Here is a 27936-nt window from a genome sequence, read left to right on the forward strand (position 1 = left end):
ATTAATAATAATAAATAAACACTACACTTTATGGCTTTCTAATGGATGAATTTATTATTACATGTGCAAACCTCTGAAAAGAGTGTGATGCACAGATCACAAACAAACAATTACAATTAGCTTAACAAATTAATAATTGTTGCTAGACTAGCTAGTCTGAACATTCAGATTGCCTGTAAATATTGTGTCTGGTATTTGAATATTTTTAGCAGGTCAAGCATGCATGCAGTACTACAAATGAGCCAAATTTCAAGATCGTGTGTAATTGCATCCATGAGATATTAATGTTTTTGAGGATTCAGCTGAACACGTATATGACTAGTGCATGGTGTGCGATATATCAAAAAATATCGATATCGCGATAATTTATCAATATCGATTTCTATACTACTTTAGCAGATTTCGATATTATCGAAATATCGAAGAATGTTTCGATAATAGTTATCAAAATATCGAAGAATATTTCCATAAATTAACAGTTTTAGTGTGTGATTGTGCAATCACGCTTGAAATGAAGGTTGGTTCTGTACAATCTAGCCACTTTAAAAGCTTGTCTATACCAGTTTTATAGGCTTATTATTAGTTCTATGCAATAGCTTTGGAGTGTAAAATGTATTTGAAGCATCTTTATAAATATCGGCCACCCACACAATTAAAAATTATCGAAAATCGAATTGAAATTCGATATTTACTCTATTATCATATCGAAATGAAAATCCTGATATCGCACACCACTATATGACTACATATTATAGCTGCAAGACTTTCCTCAGCCTGTCCCCTCCACACTATAGCACCACAACATAAATCAAACTTCACTAAAACAATTTAACAATATAAAGAGCACAAATGTATACTTGACAAGAGGTCTGCAACGTAGCCAAAATTCATAATTGCATACAGGATTGAATCGCATGCATACGAGTTGAATCCCTGAATCTGTAACTATTAAAGATTCAGTGGGCGCCACCAAACTAATGTATAGTATCCTGAAGAATCCACAGTTTTACCAGACTTTGACTAAGATTCAGTGGGTAAAAGCTGTAATTTTCAGTTCCATTTGAAAATTACACTGTTTGCGTGACGACGTCAACAAGTTCAAAACGTGACTACATCATACAAAACCCTTATTTTCAAACAGAACTAAAATCCCCAGTGCAAGATTCAGTTGCATTGTAGACCCCTTGATACTTAGCTAACCACCAATATAAATTTTTCATGCACACTTTGCCTCTCAGTGTGCACCATGACACATGGCCTTAAAAGCATGTCTCGCCCCCCCCCCCCCAAATGGTCTTTACTAGTTGGAAATAAGTTTTTAGTCACTGTATAATGTCTATAGATATATATAGGTCTACACTTTGACGAGTAATTACAGTGCAATGGACAGTCAGCATCATTATCATGAACTAGCTCTCAAGAAATTTGATAACTGGTCTCCAATCTGCTTTTGTGATGCTAGGGCCTATAGCAAGAAGCATGCTATTGGAAATGCTGGGGGGGAAATTTTCTGAAGTTGAATTTGAGAATTTCAACAGACCATACAACCGACTGTTGCTGTATGGTATATTATATAACCAACCTCAGAAACCCCACCCCTCATGTATACTCTTATTAGAATCATACAATACATTAAATGTGCAGTATAGTGAATGTGGCATGTCGATATTGTAGTGAGTTATGTTCACGAACTAGTATGGTAGCTGGGTGACCAACATGGTAACAAGTCTTCATCACTTCTACTAGACCAAGTAAACTACATAATGCCACACCCCCAGCCATACCCCTAGAGTACATATAGCCAGCGTTAGTAGCATAACCGAATATTTTCCTTGAAGGGATCACTGGCTGAATGTCATAATCTTGTGTAGCTTGTTTTTTTACCATCTTGAAGAGTTTCTTATCAAGGCTGGTTGTACCAATGACTAGTTTACCAGCCTGAACTAGACAAACACCTTTCTTATTGAGAGGCTCTGAGGGTCCAGTTTTGTCATCTAATAAAATGTCCTCCTTAGCTGGTAAACATAACATGGACCTACATGTTGGGTTACCGCGGTGATGCATGGTAAAGAAAATGGCTACCAATGAGTGACAGTGTTGTTGTGTGATAGTGGACAAGTCTAACTTATTTATAACCACCTCCCAGTCTTGTTCAACAGGTTTGCTGCAATCATTGACAATGCTTAATAATCCAGTCAGGGTTCTTAAACATTTCAATGAACGTAGGACATAATAGGAGCACATCTTTGTGGTATCAGTTAAAGCTGATGTGTTTACTTCTGACGGCATGTCAAATTTACCTTTCTTAGCTGAACAAGCTTGCTCTACATGTGAACGTTTCACCCCAATGACCACAGATGGTTGCTGGTTAACCAATTCACTCCATGCAGGCATGAATGGTGATGGAGAGTTTAGTTTACCAAAATTTGGTCGTTTATCTGGAGGATATTTAGAGTATTTAGTTAGCAATAATTGCTCATTGGCTAATTCTAATTGATGACCAACTTGTGTGTCAGGATAATCAGTAGGAAAGTGAGGACACATCTGTTCCAAGTAACATTGTTTCATTTCCTCTAGTCCAATAACTCTAGCTCCATTATACACAAGGTTGATCCAGAGGGGTTTACCCCAACCTGCTGGTACCATAACATCCCAACCCACGCCTTCCCCATTCACAGTTTGATGAAGTAACAAGACTGGAACTAGTGAACACTGTGTAGTCAGTTTGGACATGTCGCCTCCCAGTTGTGTTGAGTGGTGTTTGTTTAGTTCACTGTCACTAATCATCGTATCCTTCACCTTCTGTCTTATCTCCTTGCTCCATATGAGGCTAGATGACACGCTAGCACCACCAGGGTCTTTAGTAAACATAGGAGATTCTTCTGTCCCTGCTGCAGGAGAAGCTGTGTTTAATTTTCTGACTGGAGTAGATAACCGAAAATCTTTGACAGTCAATCCTATAACAATTCTGTGTGGCACTCTAGCAGCCTCTGTCTGGCTAAATTGATCAAAGAGCTTCTTCTTTTCAAATAAGTCTCTAGCCAGTGGTTCACCTTGTTCACTCCACACTGGATTAAGCACTGATGCCAACACAGCATTAGAACGAGGACCAAGTAGTCTAAAGTGGATCAGATCATTTTGTAAGTTATTTACCTTTACGGGCTTAACCAGTTGGTTAATACAAGTAGCAACTTGTTCCATGACAATACTACAAAGTGATGGGTGGACTATTAGCCATAACTGTCTCTCGTCACTACCATGTCTACTGCTCCATACAAATTGCACTGGCCCAATAAACTTGTCAGGGAAGACATATGAGTGAAATAGTATGACATTTCCTGATCTGCTCCCATCCATAAAATCTCTTGCTCCAATTGTCAGACCTACAACATGACACAGAGGGATCAACAACATGAGACAATGGGACATAGAATGCGACACAGACGGATTTACAAAGTGTGACCTACAACGTGACACAGTGGGACCTACAACAAGACACAGTGGAAACTACATAATGACACAGTGGGACCGACAATACGACACAGTGGGACCTACAACAAGACACAGTGGGATCTACATAATAACACAGTGGGACCTACAACAGACCTACAACATGACACAGTGGGAACTACATAATGACACAGTGGGACCAACAATACGACACAGTAGGACCTACAATACGACACAGTGGGACCTAGAACAAGACACAGTGGGAACTACATAATGACGTGGGACCTACAACACGACACAGTGGGACCTAGAACAAGACACAGTGGGACCTAGAACAAGACACAGTGAGACCTAGAACACGACACAATAGGACCTAGAACATGACACAATAGGACCTAGAACACGACACAGTGGGACCTAGAACACGACACAGTGGGACCTAGAACAGGACACAGTGGGACCTAGAACATGACACAGTGGGACCTAGAACAGGACACAGTGGGACCTAGAGCACGACACAGTGGGACCTAGAGCACGACACAGTATGACCTAGAACACGACACAGTGGGACCTAGAACACGACACAGTGGGACCTAGAACACGACACAGTGGTACCTAAAACACGACACAGTGGGACCTAGAACACTACACAATAGGACCTAGAACACTACACAGTGGGACCTAGAACACAACACAGTGGGACCTAGAACACGACACAGTGGGACTTAGAACACAGCACAGTGGGACCTAGAACACAACACAGTGGGACCTAGAACAAGACACAGTGGGACCTAGAACAAGACACAGTGAGACCTAGAACACTACACAGTGGAACCTAGAACACTACACAGTGGGACCTAGAACATTACACAGTGGAACCTAGAACACTACACAGTGGGACCTAGAACACAACACAGTGGAACCTAGAACACTACACAGTGGGACCTAGAACACAGCACAGTGGGACCTAGAACACAACACAGTGGGACCTAGAACAAGACACAGTGGGACCTAGAACAAGACAAAGTGGGACCTAGAACATGACACAATAGGACCTAGAACACGACACAGTGGGACCTAGAACACGACACAGTGGGACCTAGAATACGACACAGTAGGACCTAGAACATGACACAGTGGGACCTAGAACATGACACAGTGGGACCTAGAGCACGACACAGTGGGACCTACAACAAGACACAGTGGGAACTACATAATGACACAGTGGGACCTAGAACACGACATAGTGGGACCTACAACAGACACAGTGAGACCTAGAACATGACACAGTGAGACCTAGAACATGACACAGTGGGACCTAGAACACAACACAGTGGGACCTAGAACACGACACGTGGGACCTAGAGCACGACACAGTAGGACCTAGAGCACGACACAGTGGGACCTAGAACACGACACGTGGGACCTAGAGCACGACACAGTGCATAATGACACAATGGGAACTACTGTGACATAATGACACAACATTAGTGGCTCCACAACTTACCAGTCTCTGTACTAATCATTGGAGTTAGGATAGTGATAATGTCCACTTGTTGACCCACCAATTCTATACAGGTATAGTATGACATGTCCTACAATGAGAACAATAGTGTCACTACGTGTACTACAGTGTGTAATTGTAGGGATCACTAACAGTGTGTAATTGTAGGGATCACTAACAGTGTGTAATTGTAGGGATCACTAACAGTGTGTAATTGTATGGATCACTAACAGTGTGTAATTGTATGGATCACTACAGTGTGTAATTGTAGGGATCACTAACAGTGTGTAATTGTATGGATCACTAGTGTGTAATTGTAGGGATCACTAACAGTGTGCAATTGTAGGGATCACTAACAGTGTGTAATTGTAGGGATCACTAACAGTGTGTAATTGTAGGGATCACTAACAGTGTGTAATTGTATGGATCACTACAGTGTATAATTGTAGGGATCACTACAGTGTGTAATTGTATGGATTACTACAGTGTGTAATTGTATGGATCACTAACAGTGTGCAATTGTAGGGATCACTACAGTGTGTAATTGTAGGGATCACTAACAGTGTGTAATTGTATGGATCACTACAGTGTGTAATTGTAGAGATCACTACAGTGTGTAATAGGGCTGAGCGATACTACCGTTTTAGCGATATATCGCGATATTTTGAAAGTATCGATATCACGATATTTTGTTATTAACTATCGTGATACCATGCCTGTACATTACTGTCATTAAAAATCCATTTGTTATGCAGTACTAGGCTAAGAATCCTTGGAAATGATAAAGTCCACCCATCTGGTTTCCCTGCAGAGAGGTGTGAACACCATAACAACCTCAAAGCATGTGTTACAATAACTGTTACTGTAAACAAGGATGATAGTGGCTAGTTTGCTATCACCTATAAGGACTTCCTGCAGGAATGCTGAGCAATATGCTATGTAGCACCAGCTATGATTGACTTATTTGTAAGTATCGTGAACTATTCAGTATCGTGAATAGTGGCTTTAGTATCGATCGTGATACTAAAATGGCAGTATCGCTCAGCCCTAGTGTGTAATTGTATGGATCACTACAGTGTGTTAGGGTAAAGATAAAATTATATTAATTAGATTTGTACCCTATATATGTGACCGGATCTGCGAAAACCAGACATAATGGCACATTTTCAAATTCTTTATTATTGAATATTTATAATCTACTTAGCCAAGTGTATGCTCTAGCCAAGTGTATGCTCTGGCCAAGTTTCAGCTTTATATGATAACAACTTTTGGAGTTACAGCCCTACAAAGTAGCAACAACAGAAAGATCGATTTGTACAGCAAGTATTGGGAAAATAAATTACATGCGCTTACAAAAAATGGCTTTAACTTACAAATACAAGGCAGTACAGAGTTGCAACTTGTACCATTGTGTTCGCCATGAATAGAGGAGTCCATTACTGGGTATGTTTGGTCTTCTATTACCAGTTGTCACTGCATACAGAGACAAAATCAGTGAAGAAAAATCAATCGTGTACGATCGTTTCGACGTCATGTAAACAAACACCCATAACTTACGTATCCTTTAGTCTACTGCAACGAAACAAAGCTTTTCGAACTCCTCTTGAGTAGGCGAATAAAATGATAGCCAGGTTTTTATCATAGATCCTTCCTTCACAAAGAACAAAGCGTTTAAAAATTTTATGATTTTTTTCGAGTACGCAAATATTTTACCCATTGCAAATCAATGGCTTATACTGAAAATTTAGGCTTGCACTATTATGTCAGGTTTTCGCAGATTTGGTCACATAGATATATATGGGAGTAATTTTGTATATCCCTACACAAAATGTCTCCTATATGTAGAGGAGTGCTTGTACTGAAACAGCGTACCCCTACACCAAGCAGCATCCCTCTATACTACAGGAGAAATTATGTATAGGGTATGCAAAATGTCTCCCTTATATTATCAAGCGTCTATGTGTAAATGCATAATTTTTTGTAATCTCTGTGTTTTTTTTTCTGTGAAACTGTGACTTAACTACTCTAATAGAACAGTCATTCAGTAGTATCTCCTTTAAAAGATACTGTGTACGTTGCTGATTAGTAACATTGCAATTAGAAGTGCTGAAATAAGGGAGACCTAGTACAAGTTTACCCTTATTTCAGTACTTCTAATTGCAATGATACGAATCAGCAACATACACAGTATGTTTGAAAGGGGATACTACTGAATGACTGTTCTATTAGAGTAGTTAAGTCACAGTTTCACAGAAAAAAAACACAGAGAGGAGATTACAAAAACTATGCATTTACACACAGACACTTGATAATGTGGCATGGCATTATTCTGAAATCACGTGACTAGCCTGATGAAGTTATGTGCACCAAAATTTTTGTATTTTATAAAACAAAGTACACTGCCTAGTTTAGGTGGCCTACTTTATTCCATGGACTGGATTCATGGATTGGACTCACGGACTGAGCTGAAAACAGCTTTTAAACAATAATCCAGGCATTATCCATCTATTGCAACACTGGAGACACCACTATCGAGCTATAACTGCTGCTGCTGGCTCTTCCTTACAAGTCATGACACTAGCTCATGCACTAATTAATTAGGATACACTTACCATACATGTGTACTAGCAGTGATACACACATGATAGAGGCTATTCTTGTGGCATAGATGTTTTCCTTTGTTGTTTTAGCACTAGTGTTACAGCTGTAGAGATGAGCCAGTAACTATTCTTAGCAGGTAGCTAGGTGGCACCACCATGCAGGCGAGGTGATGGGGCTATGCAAATAATCTGGCTCATCACTACAGCCCTAACGCTAGTGTGAAGTACTGAAGCAACAAAGGAAAACATATATGCTACAACAATAGCCTCTGTCACGTTTTATCACTGCGAGTTTACATGCATCATAAGTGCATTCTAATTAATTAGTGCATGCACTAGTGTCATATGACCTGTAAGGAATAGTAGTACCAGCAGTTACAGCTTGATAGTGGTATCTCCAGTGTTGCAAGAGATGGATAATGCCTGGATTATTGCTTCCAGCTCAGTCCGCAAGTCCAGTCCGTGGAATAAAGTAGGCCAGTTTAGGTGACCATAGTTTCCTTATGATGCCCACCTCATAGCTTTGTTGCAGCTATCGAAGTTCATGTCAAATAAGCTATGATTTTGTTAGGGTATGATTGATCAGTTCAGTTAAACTGTGTGTATGGTTTAACTAAGAACTTACATATAAAAGACATCCAGTTGAGAGGTATCGATAAGTAGCATGCCTTCCTTTATCACAACACCTTTCAGCAATCTTGAAACCATGGTGTTCTACCATCTTGAATCGCTTAGCATGCCAGATATGTGTCTCTAGCCATTGACACTTGTCGGAACGTTGACCAAACTCATTGACCAGCTTAGCAGGCTTACGACGTGATTTCCTTGATGGGGTCTTCTTCACTTCACACTCCAGCACCTGTTGCATATGGTAACTAGCAACATGTATTCATGTATGGCAATATCTTAGTCCTGCCACATAAACTGTCCTTGATTATACATATTCATGTTATTTGTAGGTACATGCACACACCTCTTTTTTAGCTTGTTCTCTCAGCCGATAAGGTAATCGTTTAATGTTGTGACTCATGGCTCGTCTTCTCATGTGGCGAGGAAGCGTTTGAAACGCCCTTCTCGTCCCACCATGTTGTGAAACTGCCACCGTCATGTTATGAAGCTCCGTAGCTCTAGCCTCTAAGAAGTCAGCTACACAAACACCTCGCGGACCAGCGGAGGTATCCTGGGCTGTCACGTCCTTTGGTTGAGATTTTAGCCGCTTCTCACGTCGTTTCTTTCGCGAAGTGAATGCTATCTTTGGTTGCTCTTTCCCATTATCCCCTCCTTTTCCCTCACGCTCGCTCGGAATATTATCATCTTCCTCGGGTGGTCCTCCTTGGGGTTCGTCTTGGCTGGCCTCCATGTGACTGGTCTAATTATAGCGCAGCATCACGTGTTAGAAATGGCTGGAGCTGTGAAGAAAATCATCAATACCGCCTTTGCGCCTAAACCAATTGGACCTTACAAGTGAGACTGCTATCATGCTGCTATCATCTTGTCTCATTTACTCGTTCCTGTAGTCAGGCGGTAGCCGTGGGCAATACTGTGTATGTCTCTGGTCAAATTGGGATAGTACCAAAAGTGAGTTTATACCCGCATGCTGTACAGGGTATCCCCTATAATACACACTCCGGCCGGCAATATAGACTCCATACCGGTACTGAGTGTGCTGGTGAAACACCTGGTCCACCATTGATATTGGACCAATCATGAGTTGTGGACACACAGCAGTGCACCATATCAAAACTTGTGTAAGATATTCTGGATTTCCAAATAGGCAGTGTTGGGCAAGTTACTTTGTAAAAGTAACTAGTTACATATTACTTGCAACTGAACTATTTAGTTACAGTTACATATTACCCATAAAATAAAGTAACTGTAATAATATTACATATTATATTACTTTCTGTCCACAGCCTTAAGCTGTCACGTGTGAAACTACCACCTTATCACGTGACATGATTGCGTTGTTGGACAATATGCAAATCTTGGTTATAAGTAAGAAGCTGGTGAATAAGCTTCATTCAGTAAGCCCCGTTACTTCGTTGTGGTTAGGCGTTACTCAGAGGATAACTAACGAGACTAGTAACTTCGTTGTTTATAGTAATAATATTACGTAATATTTGACTCGTTACAGTAACTATATTACTTATGTAATGTGTTACATTTGTAAGTTAAGTAACTTGCGTTATATTACCTGTTTTTATAGCGTATTTCGTTATATTACTTTGTTACCACAAAAGTAATAATATTACATAACGCGTTACTCCCAACACTGCGAATAGGTTATGCATAAAAATAACACCGTCTTCTAAACAAGGTGCCATAACTTCCGCGTACTCTGGTTGACAGACATGAAGTTTGGTTTATCAGATTCCTCGATGAAAGACGATTTGATATATATGTGACCGGATTTGCGAAAAGGGGTCTTCCACACATCCAATTTACCAAGTTTGACGACTCATAACTACAGATTGGAGAAAGCTATTGTCTTAAAATTTGGTCAGTAGTGAGTAACATAGCTTAGTAGATGGATAAATTTTCACATTAATCCATTACTCGAGCGCGTAGTTATGGTTTTCTGAATTCATAGAATTGAATGTGTGTGGAAGACCCCTTTTCGCAAATCCGGTCACATATATGTAAGTTATTTGTGTAGTAATGAAAGGGAAGCTAAAAAGGAGCCTTGTACCACAAAATTTACATGTTCAGAATTCTCATAAAAACATGTGTTTTTCAACATATCTCTATAACCTAACAATTTGTATGGTTGGAGTCTTCCTTCGCTGTGTAGAATGATACCAAATTTAACAAATTTAGTTGAGGATAGCAACATGTAAATTGGGATTTTCCTGCTGAGATAATTAAATTTTTCAATAGATTAATGTATGGAGCGTGTATTATGTCATCATCAACAGTAAATAACTGTCGCTATGGTGACATTTTCAAAAAAGATATTTAGCAGATATTAGATTTATTTAATGCATAATTCTTATTTTTAAGGGTTTAACCCAGTGTTTTGAAAACTATTAATGTTGACCACCTGAAAATGCTTGTTTTGACAAATCCCATACATATGTTTTAATATACAGGCACTCAGAAGTAGCTCAATCTGTGACTGCAATCAAAGGTCAAGGATGAAAATTTTAAACCCTCAATCAGTGAATAAGCAAAAAGAATTTGTCGCTAGGTCATAGGTCAAACACTTAGAAATGGTAAAGATATCTTGGCGAGTCAACTAAGATATAAGATGTATGTTGGCCATGCTAAGAATATTGTGTACAAATTTGGGTTCCTACTTGGTGATACAGTACAGAGACATTCAACAAAATGATCTACTATACGAAAAGCTGACTCAAAAACCTTGATCTGCATTCTCTTTACTGCAGACATCAAAGGGGTGACATGATTGAAACGTAAAACACTCAGTATGGATAGAACCATCTACTTTTGCCCTTTAAGCACCTCATTCTTTACCAAGGGCCACTCACTTGAACGCTTACTAAACCCTAAGATGGTTCTTTGAAACTAACTCTATACCCGAGTTCGTGGTTCGTTACCTACAGTTGTAACTTACAAGGAAAATTTAGGAAATAATCAAGATAATGATGGACACTCACAAATAATAGGCTGGCAACTTTGCATTGCCTAGGTATTCCAGCTGATTTAGTAATAATTATACATTGTAACAACCAAGTATTAAGAATTACATCATAATAAACAAATGAATTACTATATGCCCTATGGACATATAAAAAAGTCAAGTTAGAGAAGTGTGCAATAAAAAGGTATATAAAATGAAAAAATTATGCCACAGTGCATGAATTATGTGCTGTGGTTTGCTCCAGAATGCAGCTTAAGTTTTCTCTACTTCAAATTGCTGTAGCGGACAGCGTAACAAACTTTTTGAGATTGCCAAATATCATTTCACGCATGAATCATGTTGATATGTGTGCACACTGGTGAGTTCAATATTTGATATTTGAAAAGGTGGCATTGTGAAGGGAAAAGTTGTCATGTTAGGGAATTAAACTTCAGGACCTTTGAGTTAGCAGTTCTATGTGCTAATGCTAGGGCTGTTTGAGACAGGATTGTAGCCTCTACACCAATGCTTTCAATGCTGTTTGACGAATAATAACTTGTCTCAGCTAGTAAACTTAGTGTAAAGTTGTTGTACAGCACAAAAGTTTCATCAAAACTATATAATTCTTATATATTAAAAATTATAAATTTAAAATAAAGTAGGAATCCAAGCAATAAAAAGTAGTGAAACAAGAGAAGAACGATGGTAGCTATTACAGCATAGCTTGGTGGGAAATCCCTACTTTGGCATGATATAGCCACTATTTTGTGTTCAATGCCAAAGTAGGAATTTCCCACCGAGCTATGCTGTAATAGTTACCATCGTTCTTCTCTTGTTTCACTACTTTTTATCGCTTGGATTCTTACTTTATTTTTAAATTTATAATTTTTAATATACTAGGTTGTTAGTTTTTTTGTTAAGGCATACAGCTAGCTATAAACACATGACTGTTCTATTAGGGTGACTGCTGTGTTAGAGTATCTTGAGGCAGCCTGCAAGATGTGCACTTGCCCAAAAAGGGGCATGGTGTTGATCGATTATAGAATATGTCGAGTCAGCCTTCCAAATTGAAGGTGTGTAGTCACTGAAATACAGCTAGTGCAAAAGGGATGTGTCATCGTGGTTTCAATCGATAGATTGATAATGCATAGAATGAAGAATGGGCGTGATCTTGTGACCTATCGTGAAGTTATCTAGTACCAGTACCTCCGTACAGTACCTTCCGTCATAGATTATATTAGTAAGGAATATAATCTATTCCTCTGTACAGTAGCGTAGTCTAAGCGCCTTAAATAATCTTGTGGCGTCTATTATGTGTTGATACGGAAAATTAATGCCTCGATATGGTTTCGTTGGATGAAAAAAGACAAGCAGCTTGATTGAAGATAAAAGAAAAGACAAGGCGCAGAGGGAACATACTTGTCAGAACCCCAAAAGACACATCCCACTGGTGAGTTTGTTATTGTTGCATAAAATGGTGGCCGTGCACTGCTTCGTTTGGCCTCTAGGCTTGCGACTGTGGTCAGTCAGGCAATCAGGCAGTCAGTCTAAAATTCAAAGTTTTGGCGATTTGTATCCGGCCACCTGTAAGCGTTTTGTTATATTTAATGCTGTTTTATGTTATTATATGGACTAGTACTATTCCGTAAAGGTGATTTTCGTCTCGTAAGATATCTCTAGGATGATTTTTTAAAGGCAGGATTTTGGGTGGCGCGCAAAAATTTCACATGGATTCCTACTTAAACGGTACGACCGTACCATTTGATATGATGAGTACTTTGTTTGACACAGCAATTGCTTCAACACATGTATCGGTTAGCAAGATAACCGTCTGATGTCAAAGGAATAAAGAGTGAAGATACTTTGACCACCACACCACAACATCATTTGTTCTTTGCCTACTATTAATTGTGATTTTGTAACATTCATTCATGTGCCAAAGCAATACACCATACCTATATACACACCACACCTGTACACCACCACATCTATAGTGACCACTATACACCACACCTGTATACCATACCTATATGCACACCACACCTATACACCACTGCACCTATACACCACACCTATACACCACAGTGACCACTATACACCACAGTGACCACTATACACCGCACCTGTACACCGCACCTGTACACCATCACACCTATACACCACAGTGACCACTATACACCACACCTGTACACCACTGCACCTATACACCACTGCACCTATACACCACTGCACCTATACACCACTGCACCTATACACCACACTTTTGAAAATGATATCAAAGCTTTGTTACAGATGTCATGTCAGCAATTAATGAATACAATTGATGGTTATTAGGGTGTACACTGTAGTACAAACTCCTACACTTTGTTATAGCTCCAGTATAACCATTGTTTAAACAGTGTTGGGAGTAACGCGTTACGTAATATTATTACTTTTGTGGTAACAAAGTAATATAACGAAATACGCTATGAAACCAGGTAATATAATGCAAGATACTTTACTTACAAACGTAACACGTTACCTAAGTAATATAATTACTGTAACGAGTCTAATATGACGTAATATTATTACTAAAAGTAACGAAGTTACTAATCTCGTTAGTAATCCACTGAGTAACGCCTAACCACAACGAAGTAACGAGGCCTACTGAATGAAGCTTATTCACTAGCTTCTTACTTATAACCAAGATTTGCACATTGTCCAACAACGCAATCATGTCACGTGATAAGGTAGTAGTTTCACACGTGACAGCTTAAGGCTGTGGACAGAAAGTAATATAATATGTAATATTATTATAGTTACTTTATTTTATGGGTAATATGTAACTGTAACTAAATAGTTCTGTTGCAAGTAATATGTAATATGTAACTAGTTACTTTTACAAAGTAACTTGCCCAACACTGTGTTTAAACTATAACTACACCAAAAAATAAACAAATAGCAGCTTCCACAATGAGTGAAATAGTTGTGCAACTGGTTTACTTGTTAGTATCCATGGTAAAGTAAAGCAGCATCCGAATGTTATGAAACCGAATGAAGCTCTGAACTATTTGTCTCAATCCTAACTTGTACCTATACACCACTACTTTATATATGACACCTGCATGTGGATGCAGTGAAGGGTGGTATGTTGTGGCTACAGTATGATTGGAAAGCCAAAAATACTTGTTATTTTAGTAGTTTAGATTAACTGACTGGTGTATTAGAGCATTTGACTGCTCTATATATTAGGATATTATAACAATCTATTGATAGTGTGGTGCACTAGTGAACTGTGGATTTCCATTGTATAAGTACTGTGTTGTGGACTCGTTGTTAAGTTGTTGGTCCCTGTAGACTATGTTGTGTTGTGGACTTGTTGTTAAGGTGTTGTTGTCCCTGTAGACTGTGTTGTGGACTTGTTCTTAAGTTGTTGTTGTCCCTATAGACTATGTTGTGTTGTGGACTTGTTAAGTTGTTGTTGTCCCTGTAGACTATGTTGTGTTGTGGTCTTGTTGTTAATTTGTTATTGTCCCTGTAGACCATGGAGCTAGTTAGTGCAAATGTGCAGGATCAGACCAGACAGGTATGTAATGTGTGTATAATGCATGCAAGTATGTGGTGTGTGTGTAGTGAGTGAGTGTGTGTGTGTGTGTATTAGTGTGTGTAGTACCGTACAGCGTAATAATTTGGTGGGAGGAAATTTTGACGAATTTTTTATCTTGAATATTGACGAGGAAAATACTGACGAATGTCCTGCACCAGAGTATTCTAATTGACTAGTCACGTGAGCTTTGATGAGAAAAATTTGACAAATCACAAGCATTTTGTTAAATTCGTCAAAATTTCCCTTGTCAAATTATTACGCTGTATAGTATGTGCATGTTTGTGTGTGTGTGTGTGTGTAAACTTGTGAGACATGGTACAGCCTTCTGCAGGTTACTAGGTCTGCCCCAGGAGGATTTTCCTGCACTACAGGTGTCCCAGTGCTGGTTCACTGGGTGGGTGCAACTATACTAATATGACAGCTGAAGGCTTTGCTTTTGTGTGGTGTGTGTGTGTGTGTGTGTGTAGTGTAGTGTAGTGTAGTGTGTAGTGTGTATGTAGTGTAGCATAGTGTAGCGTAGTGTAGTTTAGTGTGGTCACTGTGGTGTAGTATGACAGGCTCAATTGGATTTGTTTCAGACTTTGGATAATATGAAACAAGTTTTGGAGGCTGCAAACTCATCTTTTGAAAGTGGTGAGTGTCACAGGAAAGTAGCTAGTAGGTATACACTTATTGGTGTGTAGTCTGTGTACACTGTGTTATTTGTATTGTGGTTCTGTAGTTGTCAAGGTTACAGTGTTCCTGGCAGACATCAATGATTATCCTACAGTAAATGAGGTCTATAGCCAGTGTAAGTGTATGATGATGTCATTTTGATGATGTCATTGTATAATGGTAGACTTCACAAAGGATTTCCCTAGCAGAAGTGCTGTACAAGTAGCTGCTCTACCAAAGGTATGGTCAGTTGAGCAGTATTAGCTAGTTCCTTTTGAGGTCTGCCCTAATATGGGATGACATTTAGATCCAGTATGTACAGCAGTCACGGCTGCTATTGTTGTGCAGGGGTTTAATTAGTTAGCAGCTTGTTGGAGTCAAGATGTTATTATTACAAGTGCACAAAGAGAATTTAAATTTTTGACTATAGTAGGAACCATAGCACATCAATAAAATACTGAAACAAGCTGGAGTAGTGCATGATATTGTGGTAAAGCTATAAGAAGTGTTATATTCCTACTGTGCATTTCTGTTATGGTATCTTGAGCACAGTAGGGAGACAACACTTATTATTGTTTTACTGTGATTTAATATCGTACACTACTCCAGCTTGTTTCAGTACTTCATATTGATGTGCTATGGTCCCTACTCTAGTTGAAAATTACAATTTTTTTGTGTACTTGTTTGTTAACTTTTTCTGTAAGTATGACTGGTGAACCCACACATTTTTTTACTGTTAGATGTCACTTCGTACCTTTGGCATACCACAGTATGTGCAATGCATTCTTCATGGACTTACAAGTGTCCTCCTTCATCTTTGCTAACAGCGAAAGGTATCGATTTGGTGGTACAGTGTAGCACATGATGGTTTCCCTTCAAAACAGAAATTGTCCATATTTTTCATAGTGGCTACTTTGATTGCAGAAGTACTTTTTGAACAGTTCTTGATTTGTAATGCTGTGTAACAGGTTGAACATAGCTGACGAAGAAGTGTAATGGATACTTCACTTTTCAGACGACAATTAATAACTGAGTCACGCAGCGCCATTTCTTTCTTTCGATACGGTAAACCCGTAGCCTTAGCCGTTATTGAGTTATGCTTGTCTGAAGGCATCAGTCAGTCAAAATTGTTTAAATTTAAAAAAAAAAATCATAGCAACTTGTTAAAGTGTTTCGGGTTGATCTGTAGGCATGTTTGGGGTTAGTTTTACACCAATACTGCTTCATCAGGGAAAGTGAGGCTGGTTTTTTGCTTATGATTATCTAGTTTACTACTGAACATTGCATCAAGGCAATCTATTCTAAAGTGTTGGTGGCTTTGTGGCACTTAATATGCCACATAGCATTAATACAGCATGCAGACAGGAAAGGTTTGTAGACCAAATGCTTGAAAAGTCATATCCATCTTATTGTAGTATAGTGCATCTCTTTTTTTGCCAATTGTGGCTCAAACATTGATATAGATTATTAGTTTGCTAAGGTGATGCTGAACACATTCTCTACAATATTGAGGCAAATTTGAAAAAAGCCTGTATGTTGCAGACTCTTTTCCAATATTACAACCTAATTAATTGTTTTCAAGGGAAAAACAAGAATGTATATTTGGTGGTAAGTGTAGTTATAGTAGTCATCCATAAAAGGCTGTCTAGATTCTAGACAATTTTGTGCATCTTTACCAGCACCTTAAAGTTTTGGGAAAAAAAGAAGTGGAATTTGGTTTGTTTTTTCCGACAACCAAATGACAAAAGAAAAACTAAAGGCTGGCTGGCGAGACTAAGTTTAAGGGTAGGTTGTTCAGCAAATGAATTGAGCAATCTACCCTTGCATCTTTAAACTAGCTTATCTTAAAGACAATACTAATTATAAATCTTTTACATTGGACGAAACTTTAAAAGGTGCTGGGAATGATGTGTAAAACCTATGGGTTGAAAACTAAACGGCCGTTAAGTAGCCCCAGCATAATACAAGTATGTCATACACTTGAATGTGGAGTTAGTTTTCGTATTTTAATCGAATTATATAATTGGCATTCAATATGTACAAACGAATCAGTATATTGTAGTGTGTTATATTTTGCATGTATGCAATTTGCAATGCGTAGTCTTCTCTATGGGTCTAACGTTAACAGTCATCTCCAAACTGCACTGTGTGCATGTGCTATATACACTGTAGCTTGAGCCAAAATTTGTGTATTACACTAGTCCAAATGCCTGTTGATACATTGACCACAGCATGGTTGTGAACATGCATCTTAAACATTGGTATTAACTGCCACTAACTGGTTTAAGAAGGCTACTCAAATTGTACACATGCGAAATTACAGTGCCATTTGCTAATTCATTTGACAATTCTGTACAAATTGAATGCAAAATATAAAACAGGAAAACAATGTAAGTGCATTTCACTCCATATTCAAGTGTTTGATATACCGTGAATGTACTATACTGGGGGCTACTTGATGGCCATTTTGTTTTCAGCCCACACATAATTAGGTTTGGTGGGCACCCCTTCTAATATTGATAAGTACGCTATAAAGAACTTGTGTAGCAAAAATGGTGTCCACCCTGTAACAATAATTTTGTTAAGCTACCCTACTAGTACTGATCTGTGCTAGCATGCTAGTGTGTACAAGGTGTTTGTCACCCATAACCTTTGACTGCTCAATTAGATTACTTTAGTGTATGTGTGTTCTGTTAGAATGGGAGCATGTATGTAATCAGGAGCACATCGAATCCTATGGACAAGGAAGCATGTAACTTCGTAAACAGCGAAATTCAAACATGGCTGCCGTGTACTATAAAAGAGTAACTTTGTAAAATTCCTTATTAGGATATTATACGGAGACACATACTCGAGTACATCACGTTACCGGCACCACTGAAACGAAGCTCAGTAGTTACTCTTTATTTGGAGTTGCTATCACTGGCTGTCATGTTGTCTAACAGCTTTAAGTCCTCACATAGAGCTGAGCGGTAAGAGATTTGTCAAAGCTGGTACGGTATTATAGAAAATATCACGGTTTAAATACATACCATGGCATGAATTGTATTATATAAAAAAACTTTCTTTTTGGGAAGGTTGTTTATTTAAATACAGTGTACACTTTTTCACTTGATGACCTGCACTGGAAGAACAACCAGAGGGTGTCTTTTCAAAATTAAAAAAAAATTTTTTTGTAAACAACAAAAACATGAGGGGATCCCTATTATGAGAACACACACCTGATGTTTTAGGTTACTAATTGTAGCCACAGTAATTGCTGCAGTATGTGACATTGCTAATTTTTTTGAAACTATCAAATGAGATAAAATGTTAAATAATACGTGTATATTCTAGATCCTGTGTATGCTCTGTCCTCCATTTGGTGGTACCATAGATAATAGACATCCCATATTTGGTGATACCATAGAAACTCCGAAGTTCCACCTAATCTGTCTGCGCTTTGCACCCCTTATACTGTACTGGGAGTAGATTTTATAAGCACATGTTTTGCTTACTGGTGAGTAGTAGGTGTACTGATGTGTATTAGCTAGAAGTTTGACGAGCGCGAAACGTTGATATGAGAGGTGCGAATTGTGAACTTGACTAAACTGGAGTGAATATACCATGAAACCCATACCAGTACATGTAGTATTAGTAACAAGCATCAGCCTTAACTAGACTCACCATTTTCACAAACATGTGCAAAATACTTTTTATACAGAAAGCATCTATAACCACCCAAGAAACTATCTAACCTTAGTAGCTAAAGCAATTGAGCTGTATCCAGGTAGTAAAACAGAATCCTGAATGAAAAATAGTGTTTCAGGCACGAAACATGGATAGTCATGTAGTTCTGTATGGACACTGTACGTGTGCTTCCAATCCAGGTAGGGGTGTCTATTATCTATGGTGGTACTCTTGATGTACACAGGATAAATACCACAATATTTACAAGTGATTGTGTTGTATTTACAGGCAGCAAGAGTGGAGATTGAAGCAATTGCAGTTATGAACAGTTAATTGTGTAGAAGACTAGCAGTAGTATATTACATGTTTTGTTGTTCATCCTTTCCCCATGCATATCTAACTTGGTTAGGGTTGTCAGTTGGGGGAGCATCTTCTTGTGTCTGCTCTTTTGGAGCTGACACAAATATGGTATAGTCGACTGATTGCTGATTCCCGGGCTTTCTCCCAGCCGGCGTGCCTGCCGTCTTCTCCACCACGTTAACTGGTTCACTGACACTACTGTTGGCTCGTTGACTATCCTGTAACATACAATACTAGCATAGACTAGTATGAATAACTAACGTTATAGACCGTGTTGCTGGACATGAAAGTCGCCTCTGTGGACAATTCGTAGTCGGAACTGCTGGACGCCATTGAAGTAACACAACCCATCGAGCTGGAAATTTTGATAAGTAAACTTGTAAGAGTGAAGCATGCTTATTTCTGTCCACTGGAACATCGTTTAAAAGGAAGGCGCGATTTACTGCACTAGCTCAACCCGACTACACATCTCACGTGCTACCAACAGTATTTGATTGTGGTACGGAGTTAACATGCTTCTAGATAACGACTCGGTGTGTAGGTATCTTTCTAGTTTTCGTACGTGTTAAAGTGTGTGCTAGTTCCTTACAGAACTTGGGAAATTGTTCGGTAAGACGAAACACCTGGGCTCTGTTACTTTAACGATGAAAAAATGTGAGTAGTGTCACGTGCACGTGTGACTAACCTTTTATGTGTTATTGCACAGATAACGGACGTACTAGACCGTGCCCTAGAGACAAGACCCGTGTTCAGTATCTCAGTGAACCAGAGGAGAACCTTTGTCTACTTAGAGCTAGTAATGGGAAGAAGAACATATCCACAGTGGTATGACATGAGTACAGTGATAAAGCTTTTAATGAGTTCCTTTCTGGCCAAATTTGGTTGAATGTTATTTCTAGCTGACTAGCACTGAAATATTATGATGTCTGGTTGTTAACAGAGTTGTTTATATTTTAGATTAGTAATCGAGAGGTGACCAGATTTCAAATGGTAAGTAGTAATTTTATGAATTTCATTTACAATAACAAAATAAGATATCACAGTTGACAAAATGGCCATGTTATTGTGGGGGCTCCAGATACTTATAGTAGCAAGCTTGCCAACTGTCATGGATTTTGGTCGGTACTAGAGATGCACCGATAATCCGATTGGTGATCAAATCGGTTGCCAATATGGCAATTTCTACCATATCAGTAATCGGCACAAACATTCTGAGAACCGATATTGTTGCCGATAATTTGCATGGCAAATAATTATGAGTGCCATTATTTGCAGCAATGAACAGCCTTTTTGCTCACTACAAATGAATAGAAAGCCTCTCTATACTACTCCATAAAAGTGCTAAGTTATGAGAAGCCATACAACTGCTCATGTAAGTATTATTTGTGGAATATTCTTACCCTGAAAATGGTAGCTGTTACACTTTTAACAGTAAAGAACTACACCACAGGAAAGCTAAACTGATAATCTGTGTATAGTAGCCATCTTGATAACTAATCAAAACATGTAGTAGTCAGGACAAGGGAGCATGTTTTAAAATGTTTGTGGTGTCTAAGAGGCCACACCAACCAAAGGTAACCATGTATTGCAGTTACATCACTTCTGTTTTCATTAGAATATGCATCATGCAGTGGCTATACACCTGTAATTCTATTTTACACCTTACAGATTATATATACAATAATCGGATTGGTATAATCGGTATCGGCTCTTTTAGGTACAGATTAATTGTATATCAGTACAACCGAAAAATCCTTATCGGTACACCTCTAGTCGGTACTGCAGGTCTTACTGTGATGTCCCTCAAGGTTTTCTTAATTGTGTTGATCACATGACCACAAACCACAATACAGACAAGAATTGGCCTTGGAACTGCTGTTAGTGCGTTGGACAGCATATGGGGTTGAGGTCACATCACTAATCACATATCCCAGAAGTGCTTGGTATGCATGCCAAGTAAAAGCACCTGCCTCACTGGTTTGTGGGCAATGCAAGTCAGAATTTTATTTTGCTTTCAGCCTCTAGGTTGATATATCTAGTGTTACATGATATTGTAAGCATTTTGTGGTTTAAATTAAGTCCAGTGTTGAGGCTCTGCAGTGATAGTGAAACGATTGTGTGGCTTCAACTAAAGACATAATTTATTTTGGTGTGTCGGTCAATGTTTTGGTAAACCCAAAAATAATGTAAATCATGTGATCTTTTAAAAAAGAGTGCTAATATGGCTGTAGACTGTTTAATATTGTGCAAGCAGTAACGGGTGCAGTAGCAAAGGGTACATCACTTTATTTTGGATGGACATAAGCTATTGCACCTGTCAAGATTGAGATACTCTATGCTATTAGAGCAGTCATATAAACTCTAACAAAACAGTCATTTGCAGCTGAAATGATTTACTTTTTTATTTATTTTCGACCTGCCGGATCACTACTAGAGGGCAAACAATCCGTGAAACATGATTAATTTGGTATGGCCTTAATTAGTTGCAAAAATAAAACGACTCCTGCACTGTAGATCTAGCAATCAGTGTGTAGCATAGTGATCCACATATGTTTTGAATGTTCTATAGATGCCCATAATATGTGTAAGTGCTGCATGGTGGAAGGTGGTCAGTGCGTGGTGGTTGTGCCCCTTTCTGTCTCTGCCTATAATGTGCAGGTACAATGGTCTATCAAGACAAAGTCTTGCAGGCACAAAGGTCTAACAAGACAAAGTCTTGGGTTCCTAGGTTGGCACAGTAAACATATTATGACAATGAAAAATGGACCGCAACGACAAATGCATACACAAATATGAACATTTGTATTTTAATGTGTCTCACCTTCCATTTAACTTTTCAATTATCTGAACACTCCCAGGGCCCAATGAGTTCAGATAATCGAGGGACCACTGTACCTTGCTGTGTTAACCTGCCACATTAGTGTAGCCATTTTATATTGTGACATGAACCAGTTCAAGTATCAGCTGCAAGGTTATTTGTCTGCATGCCAACCTCTACTCTTCACTATAGAGCTTATAAGCACCTGCTGCAAATATCAACAAGCACTATGTAGAGAGTAGGGTCTGACCACTGACCAGGTCTGTGAACACATGTCCCCTTCATGTTGGCACGAAACAATTAGCTAGGCTATTGCGGAACCCTGGATATTCTAAATTTAAAAAAAAAATTTTTAACCTATATGTAATGATCTACTACATACCCTAACACTACTGTGGAACAGCTCACACAGATTCAGCCAGGAGCAGTTGGCTGGATCAGCAAATAGACAACCTCCACTGCTACTTAGCTAGGGCCTTTTTTTGTTTGTATGTACCATATACAGGGAAACTTTGGCAGGTAAGCTAAATTGCATTTGGCAAAATAAACTTCGGCAAATTCGAGCTTAATCTATAGGTATAAAGATGCCAATCTCAGGCAATACAAGTAATTGGCGGGTTAAATTTTGGCAAACTTGTAGTGAATTGCCAAATTTGCCAGTTTTCCTCTGCCAAAGTTTCCCTCTATTCGGTATAGAAACTAGAAAGGATGCCTTTTAGTCACATGTTCTAGGTGCCTTGTTTTGCTTAACTGATCTATCCATGTAAATGAATTAGTTGTTTTACTATGCCTTGTATCATCCTCCTCCCAGGCTTATGCTAATGTACTGAAGGCCAACATGGATGCTCTGAAGAAACGTGAAAAACGAGTGAAGACCCAAAAGACGAAAGCAACTCATTGAAATGTTTGATATAATTTTGGTATGATATTGTTTTAACACAAATTTACATACAATAGCACACTCAAGGGGACACAGTAATACATACAAGGGGACACATGGAAGGGTACACAGTGACATACACAGAAAGGTATAGGTATATAATGACACTACACAAAGGTGTAGGTGATGAATATCATTATCATGTATAAGATATAATTATAGTCATCATAATATAACTCATGTATAGTGAGGACATGTAGTAGACAGTTATGTGCTCTATTCATCCACTGTGTTGCTGCCGTGTTGTTGTTCTGCCATTAGTCTATTGTGTGATGTAAAATGATGTAATAGGTGATAGTAACTGACCTGTCGTTCTCCTTGAACAATTGCTGTAGTTCATTGTTGAGTTGGTCTCTTTCATCTTCAAGCATTTGCCTAACAACATTTGGTTATACTCACAGAATAATTGCGTCCACTCACAGAATAATCTCTTTATCAAGGTGACTTGTAGTATCACCTATTATACTAGTATGATGTCATACAGTGAAGCTGGATATTAACAATACCACCAAATGATTCTTCAACATCTGTAATGTGCAATGCCTGTACGGTTTCTGTCAACTGAGTTACTGTAGCTTCTTCTGTAACTGCTACAAGGTAACAATGTAATATAAGCCCCACCCCACATAATGTAAGACACACACTTCAATGTTAGTCACTGGGACAATTACCTTGCTGTTGAAGTTCATTTGCTTTACATGTCAGAGTATCAACTTGTGTGTTCAAGGAATGGTCGGCCTATGTTAGAGGTAGTTAGTATGCCTAACAGAGTGAATGACTTACATAGTAGGTCTTAGCGTGTCTGAAGTGACTAGCCAACAAGTCTAGCTTGTCCTCCACTGTTCTACTGTAACAATATGTGACATACCTTATTCACCCAACATGTGTGTAGCATGTGACATGTACCTTATTCACCCAACATGTGTGTAGCACAATAATGTACTGGTATGAACAGCCCTCTTTTCGTCACGGGTGAACAAGCTAGTAATACAATTACTGTATTTATTCAACTTGTGCCACGGCTGATGGCTTTGCTGGTATTATTTGGGGAGTTATGTCTGCTATATACTTACATTAAAAATTTATAAGACCTTTTTTCACCCATGGAAGGCATAACAACATGATTAATTTACATGCCACAGCATATATTGATACTGATAAGACTGATATTGGATCGGTATCATTGTTCAGGAGGAGAATGTACTGTTCATGGTATTCAAGGGTGAGACAAATACTAGTTAGACACCAAGACCAAGGGAACTAAGCGATTTAGTAACTCTGATGGCCCGAGGCTGTAGCGTCCCAAGCACAACAAGGGTGCTACTAAGGGCCAGAGTGGTTACTAAATCGTTTAGTTCCTGTTGGTCACGGTGTCTAACTTGTGGTTTAAAGTACGTACCTTTATAGCCAGAGCATGAGAGTGGGGTGAAAGAGCAATGCAGAATGATGGAATGGTTTCTTCCTGAAGTCTTTACAGCACCAACAAAATTATTCGACCAGTAACCAAAGTAACGGCTAGAGCTACAGTACATATGCCGGTTTAGTCTACTATTTGTCCAGAATTATTTGTGGAACACGGAGAAGAAGACTATTACAGTATTATCAAGCACTGCAGTGTGCCTTCGTGTTATAATGATCATGTACAAAATTGCTTGAGGGCGGGTTACTAAATGAACATTAGTAGGTGACTAAGTGATTTAGTAAACCTGTAAATGAGCTGTACTTAAAACTATTGATAAAACAACCCTTTGAATAGCACTGGCAGTCAATGGAAAGGTGAAGGGGACCCTTCAAATGACACCTAAGCCATGCATTGAGACATACCATGTTTGAGACCTACTGCTAATCAGGAGACTTGGAAAAGAGGACACCTGTGTAGTATAGACACCACTTTATAAAGGCATTTTGTACTACTATCACTCAACCACACTGAGAAATTATTGCTTGATCTGAGATCTCCATGTGGAGCTGAAATAGTCCGAAGGGAATTACCTGAAACTATAGCTAGAGCCCATAAGCGCCATTGTGCCTTCTGGCACTTATGGGCTACTGTTTGTATGATGTGGGAGCAGATTTGCTATTCTATAGACATAATTAAAGCACTTGCGTGGACGAAGATCAAACAAATAAGAGTGTTATTATTTCTTTACAGTACTGAAAGGAAAATACAGCACTGTTGATCACATGCGCAACATTTTAAATTGCCAGAAGTAGCCACAACGATGCTATCTGTTTGTTTTATGACCTAAATTGTACTATATAGACACTTACCGATTGTCTGATGGCTGAAAACTGATGCAGTTCGAGTCTACAAAATGATTACTCTGAATATATAAAGATGACCAGAATGCAGTAAAAACACTGCTGTGCTTGTGTAATATGAAAAATATAGCACTTTGGTGTGGTCTCAAGCAGAATACAGCACTCAGCTTTGCCTCGTGCTGTATTAGTCTTTTGTCCACACCCTCGTGCTAATTTTTTCTATATTGCACTTGTGGCAGTGCTTTAACTAGTATATAATTATACTTGATAGTTTCTTACAAAATAATGCAAGGGTGTACACAGGAATTTTGAAAAGGGGCTTTCACTACAGCTAAGTGACTGTTATATTAGAGTAGTTATTGATACTACACACGTAGATACTAATTAGATACTATCTCTAATAAATTATCACTGTGTCACTCATTATGTAGTTACGTTTTATAGCTACAAGTAGAAGGAAATTTAGGAATTTTAAGCTGGATTAGGGATCAAACAACAAAAAAGCAGGGAAATAAGGGAACAGCTAAGAAGTTGTGAAACAAGGGAGGTTGCCTATACCTGCAGATATACTAGTGGACATCTAATCCTTACTCTTCAGTCTATACCCATGACTGAATTAGGGATTACATGTCCACTAGTATATCCGCAGGTATAGGCAACCTTCCTTGTTTCACAACTTTTTAACTGTTTCATTGTTTCCCTGCTTTTTGTCCCTAATCCTGCTTAAAATTCCTAATTTTTCCTTCTTGTTTACTTTTTAAATAACACAACTTTTTAAATAAAACAATTATGACTACTGAATCCGCCACGTGTACCACACATTAAAAGAAAGAATGACGCCAGGAATTCCATAAATAATTTTGCGTCTGAATGCACACCCCAATAATCAATTACGTACTGTGGCCATTACGTTTTGTTTGTAGCTATGCACGTTACAAACAAAGAACAGCACAAGAAACTTCTCTGCAATGAACCCAGTCACTACAGAAAATGGGGGCAAAATCATGACACAGCCAGAGGGAAGCCATACCACACTATCGCAAATCAACACCTTGTGTTGTCAGCAAAAAGAACTGGAACACAAAGGAGGACAAAGGCAAGTCAATGATACATGCATTGTACGTACTGCGGTTGGCGAAAAGGCACATCTAGGGACAAAGCAACATCGAACAGTGAAAAAATCAAGCCCCTAGCCTTATCCATTGTCAAGTTATGTTTGGCCGAAGGCATCACTTAGTTAGTTGGTTAGTCAGAATAAATTTCCGCTAAAATTTTTGAAATTCCGTAGAAACTTGTTGGAAGGGTTTGTGGTTACTCTGAAGGAATTTTGGGCTTGGCTATGCCTAACCAATACTGTCAAGCTGTTATGAAGGGAATTTGAGGCTGGATTTAGGGTGATATTTTTGGGAAAGAAAGCCCAAAACTGCATGATCCCTGATATACCGTACTACCGTACCGTATGATATCTAGAAACCAGTATCATGTTAGAATTATACCTGGAATTGTAAAATTTTCTCATTCAGGTTGGCCACATGTAGTTTACACTCTATTATCGCGATAATGAGAATTTTTGCAATAATGATAATGACTTTTCACGATAATCGATTATTCACGATTATTCACGATTATCGCACAGCACTAAGCTAATTCCGGACACTTCGAATAACAAGCAAGTAGCACCTTCCACAGGTTATATTAATCCTCTTTGAAGTATGGAGACTAAAGTACCTGAAACTTTTATACCAAGTACAAAGTTCATACCGTTTGAGAGAAAGCAGCAGTGCGTATTTTAAAAAGTTTATGTAATTCGTGAATATTTTTCAACCAAGCAGCTGCTGAAAAATCCACTGCCACTCCACCTGTGCTGCATGGATTCGTATGATCTTTAGTGTAATTAGCCGAGGGTATGATCTTTATATAATTTGAAAATCGAAAATATGAGTTTGGGCTGCCTGGTTAGATTAACATTTTCAAAGTTTTGAACAGAATTACTCATGATTGTGCTACAAATTCGTGTCAACTTTGCAGTGGAATAACAGATTTGCTTTGATTTGGGTTTGTAGATAGGCCATAGGACATGCCAAATTATAGGCCCAGGGATTCTACCATTGTTGAGAACAATCTAAGTGTCCAGAATTAGCCGCTGTCCAGAATTACCGCACTTACCTTAATGTTTGTATCATAAAGAGTGTGGTAGAGGAGTGTGTATGTTTTAATGTTTGCTTGTATTGTTTACTTGTATTGTACATTTCGTGTGTTTCCAATTAACCTGGCTTCCTGGCTTGGCTGTCTCACCTGACTGGCTTCCGGCACCTGGCTTGCATACTCTATCTGCTACAGTATTGTGTATCTCCTGCATGTCACTGTGGCATTACCACACCCCTGATGAACTGCACTTAGCTCCTGATGAACTGCACTTAGCTACTGGTGGTCGTATGGTAGTTAAACAGGGCTTGGTTTGGGATTATATGCTGACTGTGCTGACCTTCACCACCTTGTCGTGCATAGCCTCA

At 38.8% G+C, this 27936-nt stretch overlaps 5 protein-coding genes across 10 annotated transcripts in view; 2 read left to right on the plus strand and 3 right to left on the minus strand.

The window, feature by feature from the left end:
• Positions 1–1609: 1609 nt before the first annotated feature.
• Positions 1610–8952, minus strand: LOC136243223 (ribonucleases P/MRP protein subunit POP1-like). The gene is made up of 4 exons (XM_066034737.1): positions 8528–8952; positions 8180–8413; positions 4958–5045; positions 1610–3383 (listed from the first exon to the last, which is right to left on the minus strand). Exons 1-4 carry the CDS (start codon positions 8912–8914, stop codon positions 1633–1635), a joined length of 2460 nt encoding a protein of 819 aa, XP_065890809.1. The 5' UTR covers positions 8915–8952; the 3' UTR covers positions 1610–1632.
• On the plus strand, positions 8892–19443 carry LOC136243228 (2-iminobutanoate/2-iminopropanoate deaminase-like). Its single transcript, XM_066034747.1, has 7 exons — positions 8892–9018; positions 9072–9132; positions 14655–14699; positions 15299–15353; positions 15442–15510; positions 15559–15614; positions 19332–19443. The coding sequence occupies exons 1-7, from the start codon at positions 8954–8956 to the stop codon at positions 19374–19376; spliced, it is 396 nt and encodes a 131-aa protein (XP_065890819.1). The 5' UTR covers positions 8892–8953; the 3' UTR covers positions 19377–19443.
• On the minus strand, positions 18648–19879 carry LOC136243230 (uncharacterized). Its single transcript, XM_066034749.1, has 2 exons — positions 19665–19879; positions 18648–19621 (listed from the first exon to the last, which is right to left on the minus strand). Exons 1-2 carry the CDS (start codon positions 19752–19754, stop codon positions 19403–19405), a joined length of 309 nt encoding a protein of 102 aa, XP_065890821.1. The 5' UTR covers positions 19755–19879; the 3' UTR covers positions 18648–19402.
• On the plus strand, positions 19782–23177 carry LOC136243229 (signal recognition particle 14 kDa protein-like). The gene is made up of 5 exons (XM_066034748.1): positions 19782–19936; positions 19985–20057; positions 20110–20228; positions 20361–20393; positions 23033–23177. Exons 1-5 carry the CDS (start codon positions 19916–19918, stop codon positions 23120–23122), a joined length of 336 nt encoding a protein of 111 aa, XP_065890820.1. The 5' UTR covers positions 19782–19915; the 3' UTR covers positions 23123–23177.
• A 102-nt stretch (positions 23178–23279) lies between these two features.
• LOC136243227 (M protein, serotype 49-like) overlaps positions 23280–27936 on the minus strand; it is a 47095-nt gene continuing 42438 nt past the window's right edge. For 2 of the 6 annotated variants that reach the window (XM_066034746.1, XM_066034741.1), the window contains 6 exons: positions 23945–24008; positions 23833–23899; positions 23668–23751; positions 23582–23618; positions 23468–23536; positions 23280–23423 (listed from right to left, as the gene is read on the minus strand). In XM_066034746.1, coding sequence (XP_065890818.1) covers positions 23378–23423; positions 23468–23536; positions 23582–23618; positions 23668–23751; positions 23833–23899; positions 23945–24008 — 367 coding nt within the window. In that variant the 3' untranslated portion in view covers positions 23280–23377. The remainder of the gene's footprint in view (positions 23424–23467; positions 23537–23581; positions 23619–23667; positions 23752–23832; positions 23900–23944; positions 24009–27936) is intronic. The other 4 variants (XM_066034744.1, XM_066034745.1, XM_066034743.1 and 1 more) reach the window with 4 other exon arrangements.

Source organism: Dysidea avara, chromosome 13 (genome assembly GCF_963678975.1).
Source record: "Dysidea avara chromosome 13, odDysAvar1.4, whole genome shotgun sequence".
NCBI classification, from domain to species: domain Eukaryota; kingdom Metazoa; phylum Porifera; class Demospongiae; order Dictyoceratida; family Dysideidae; genus Dysidea; species Dysidea avara.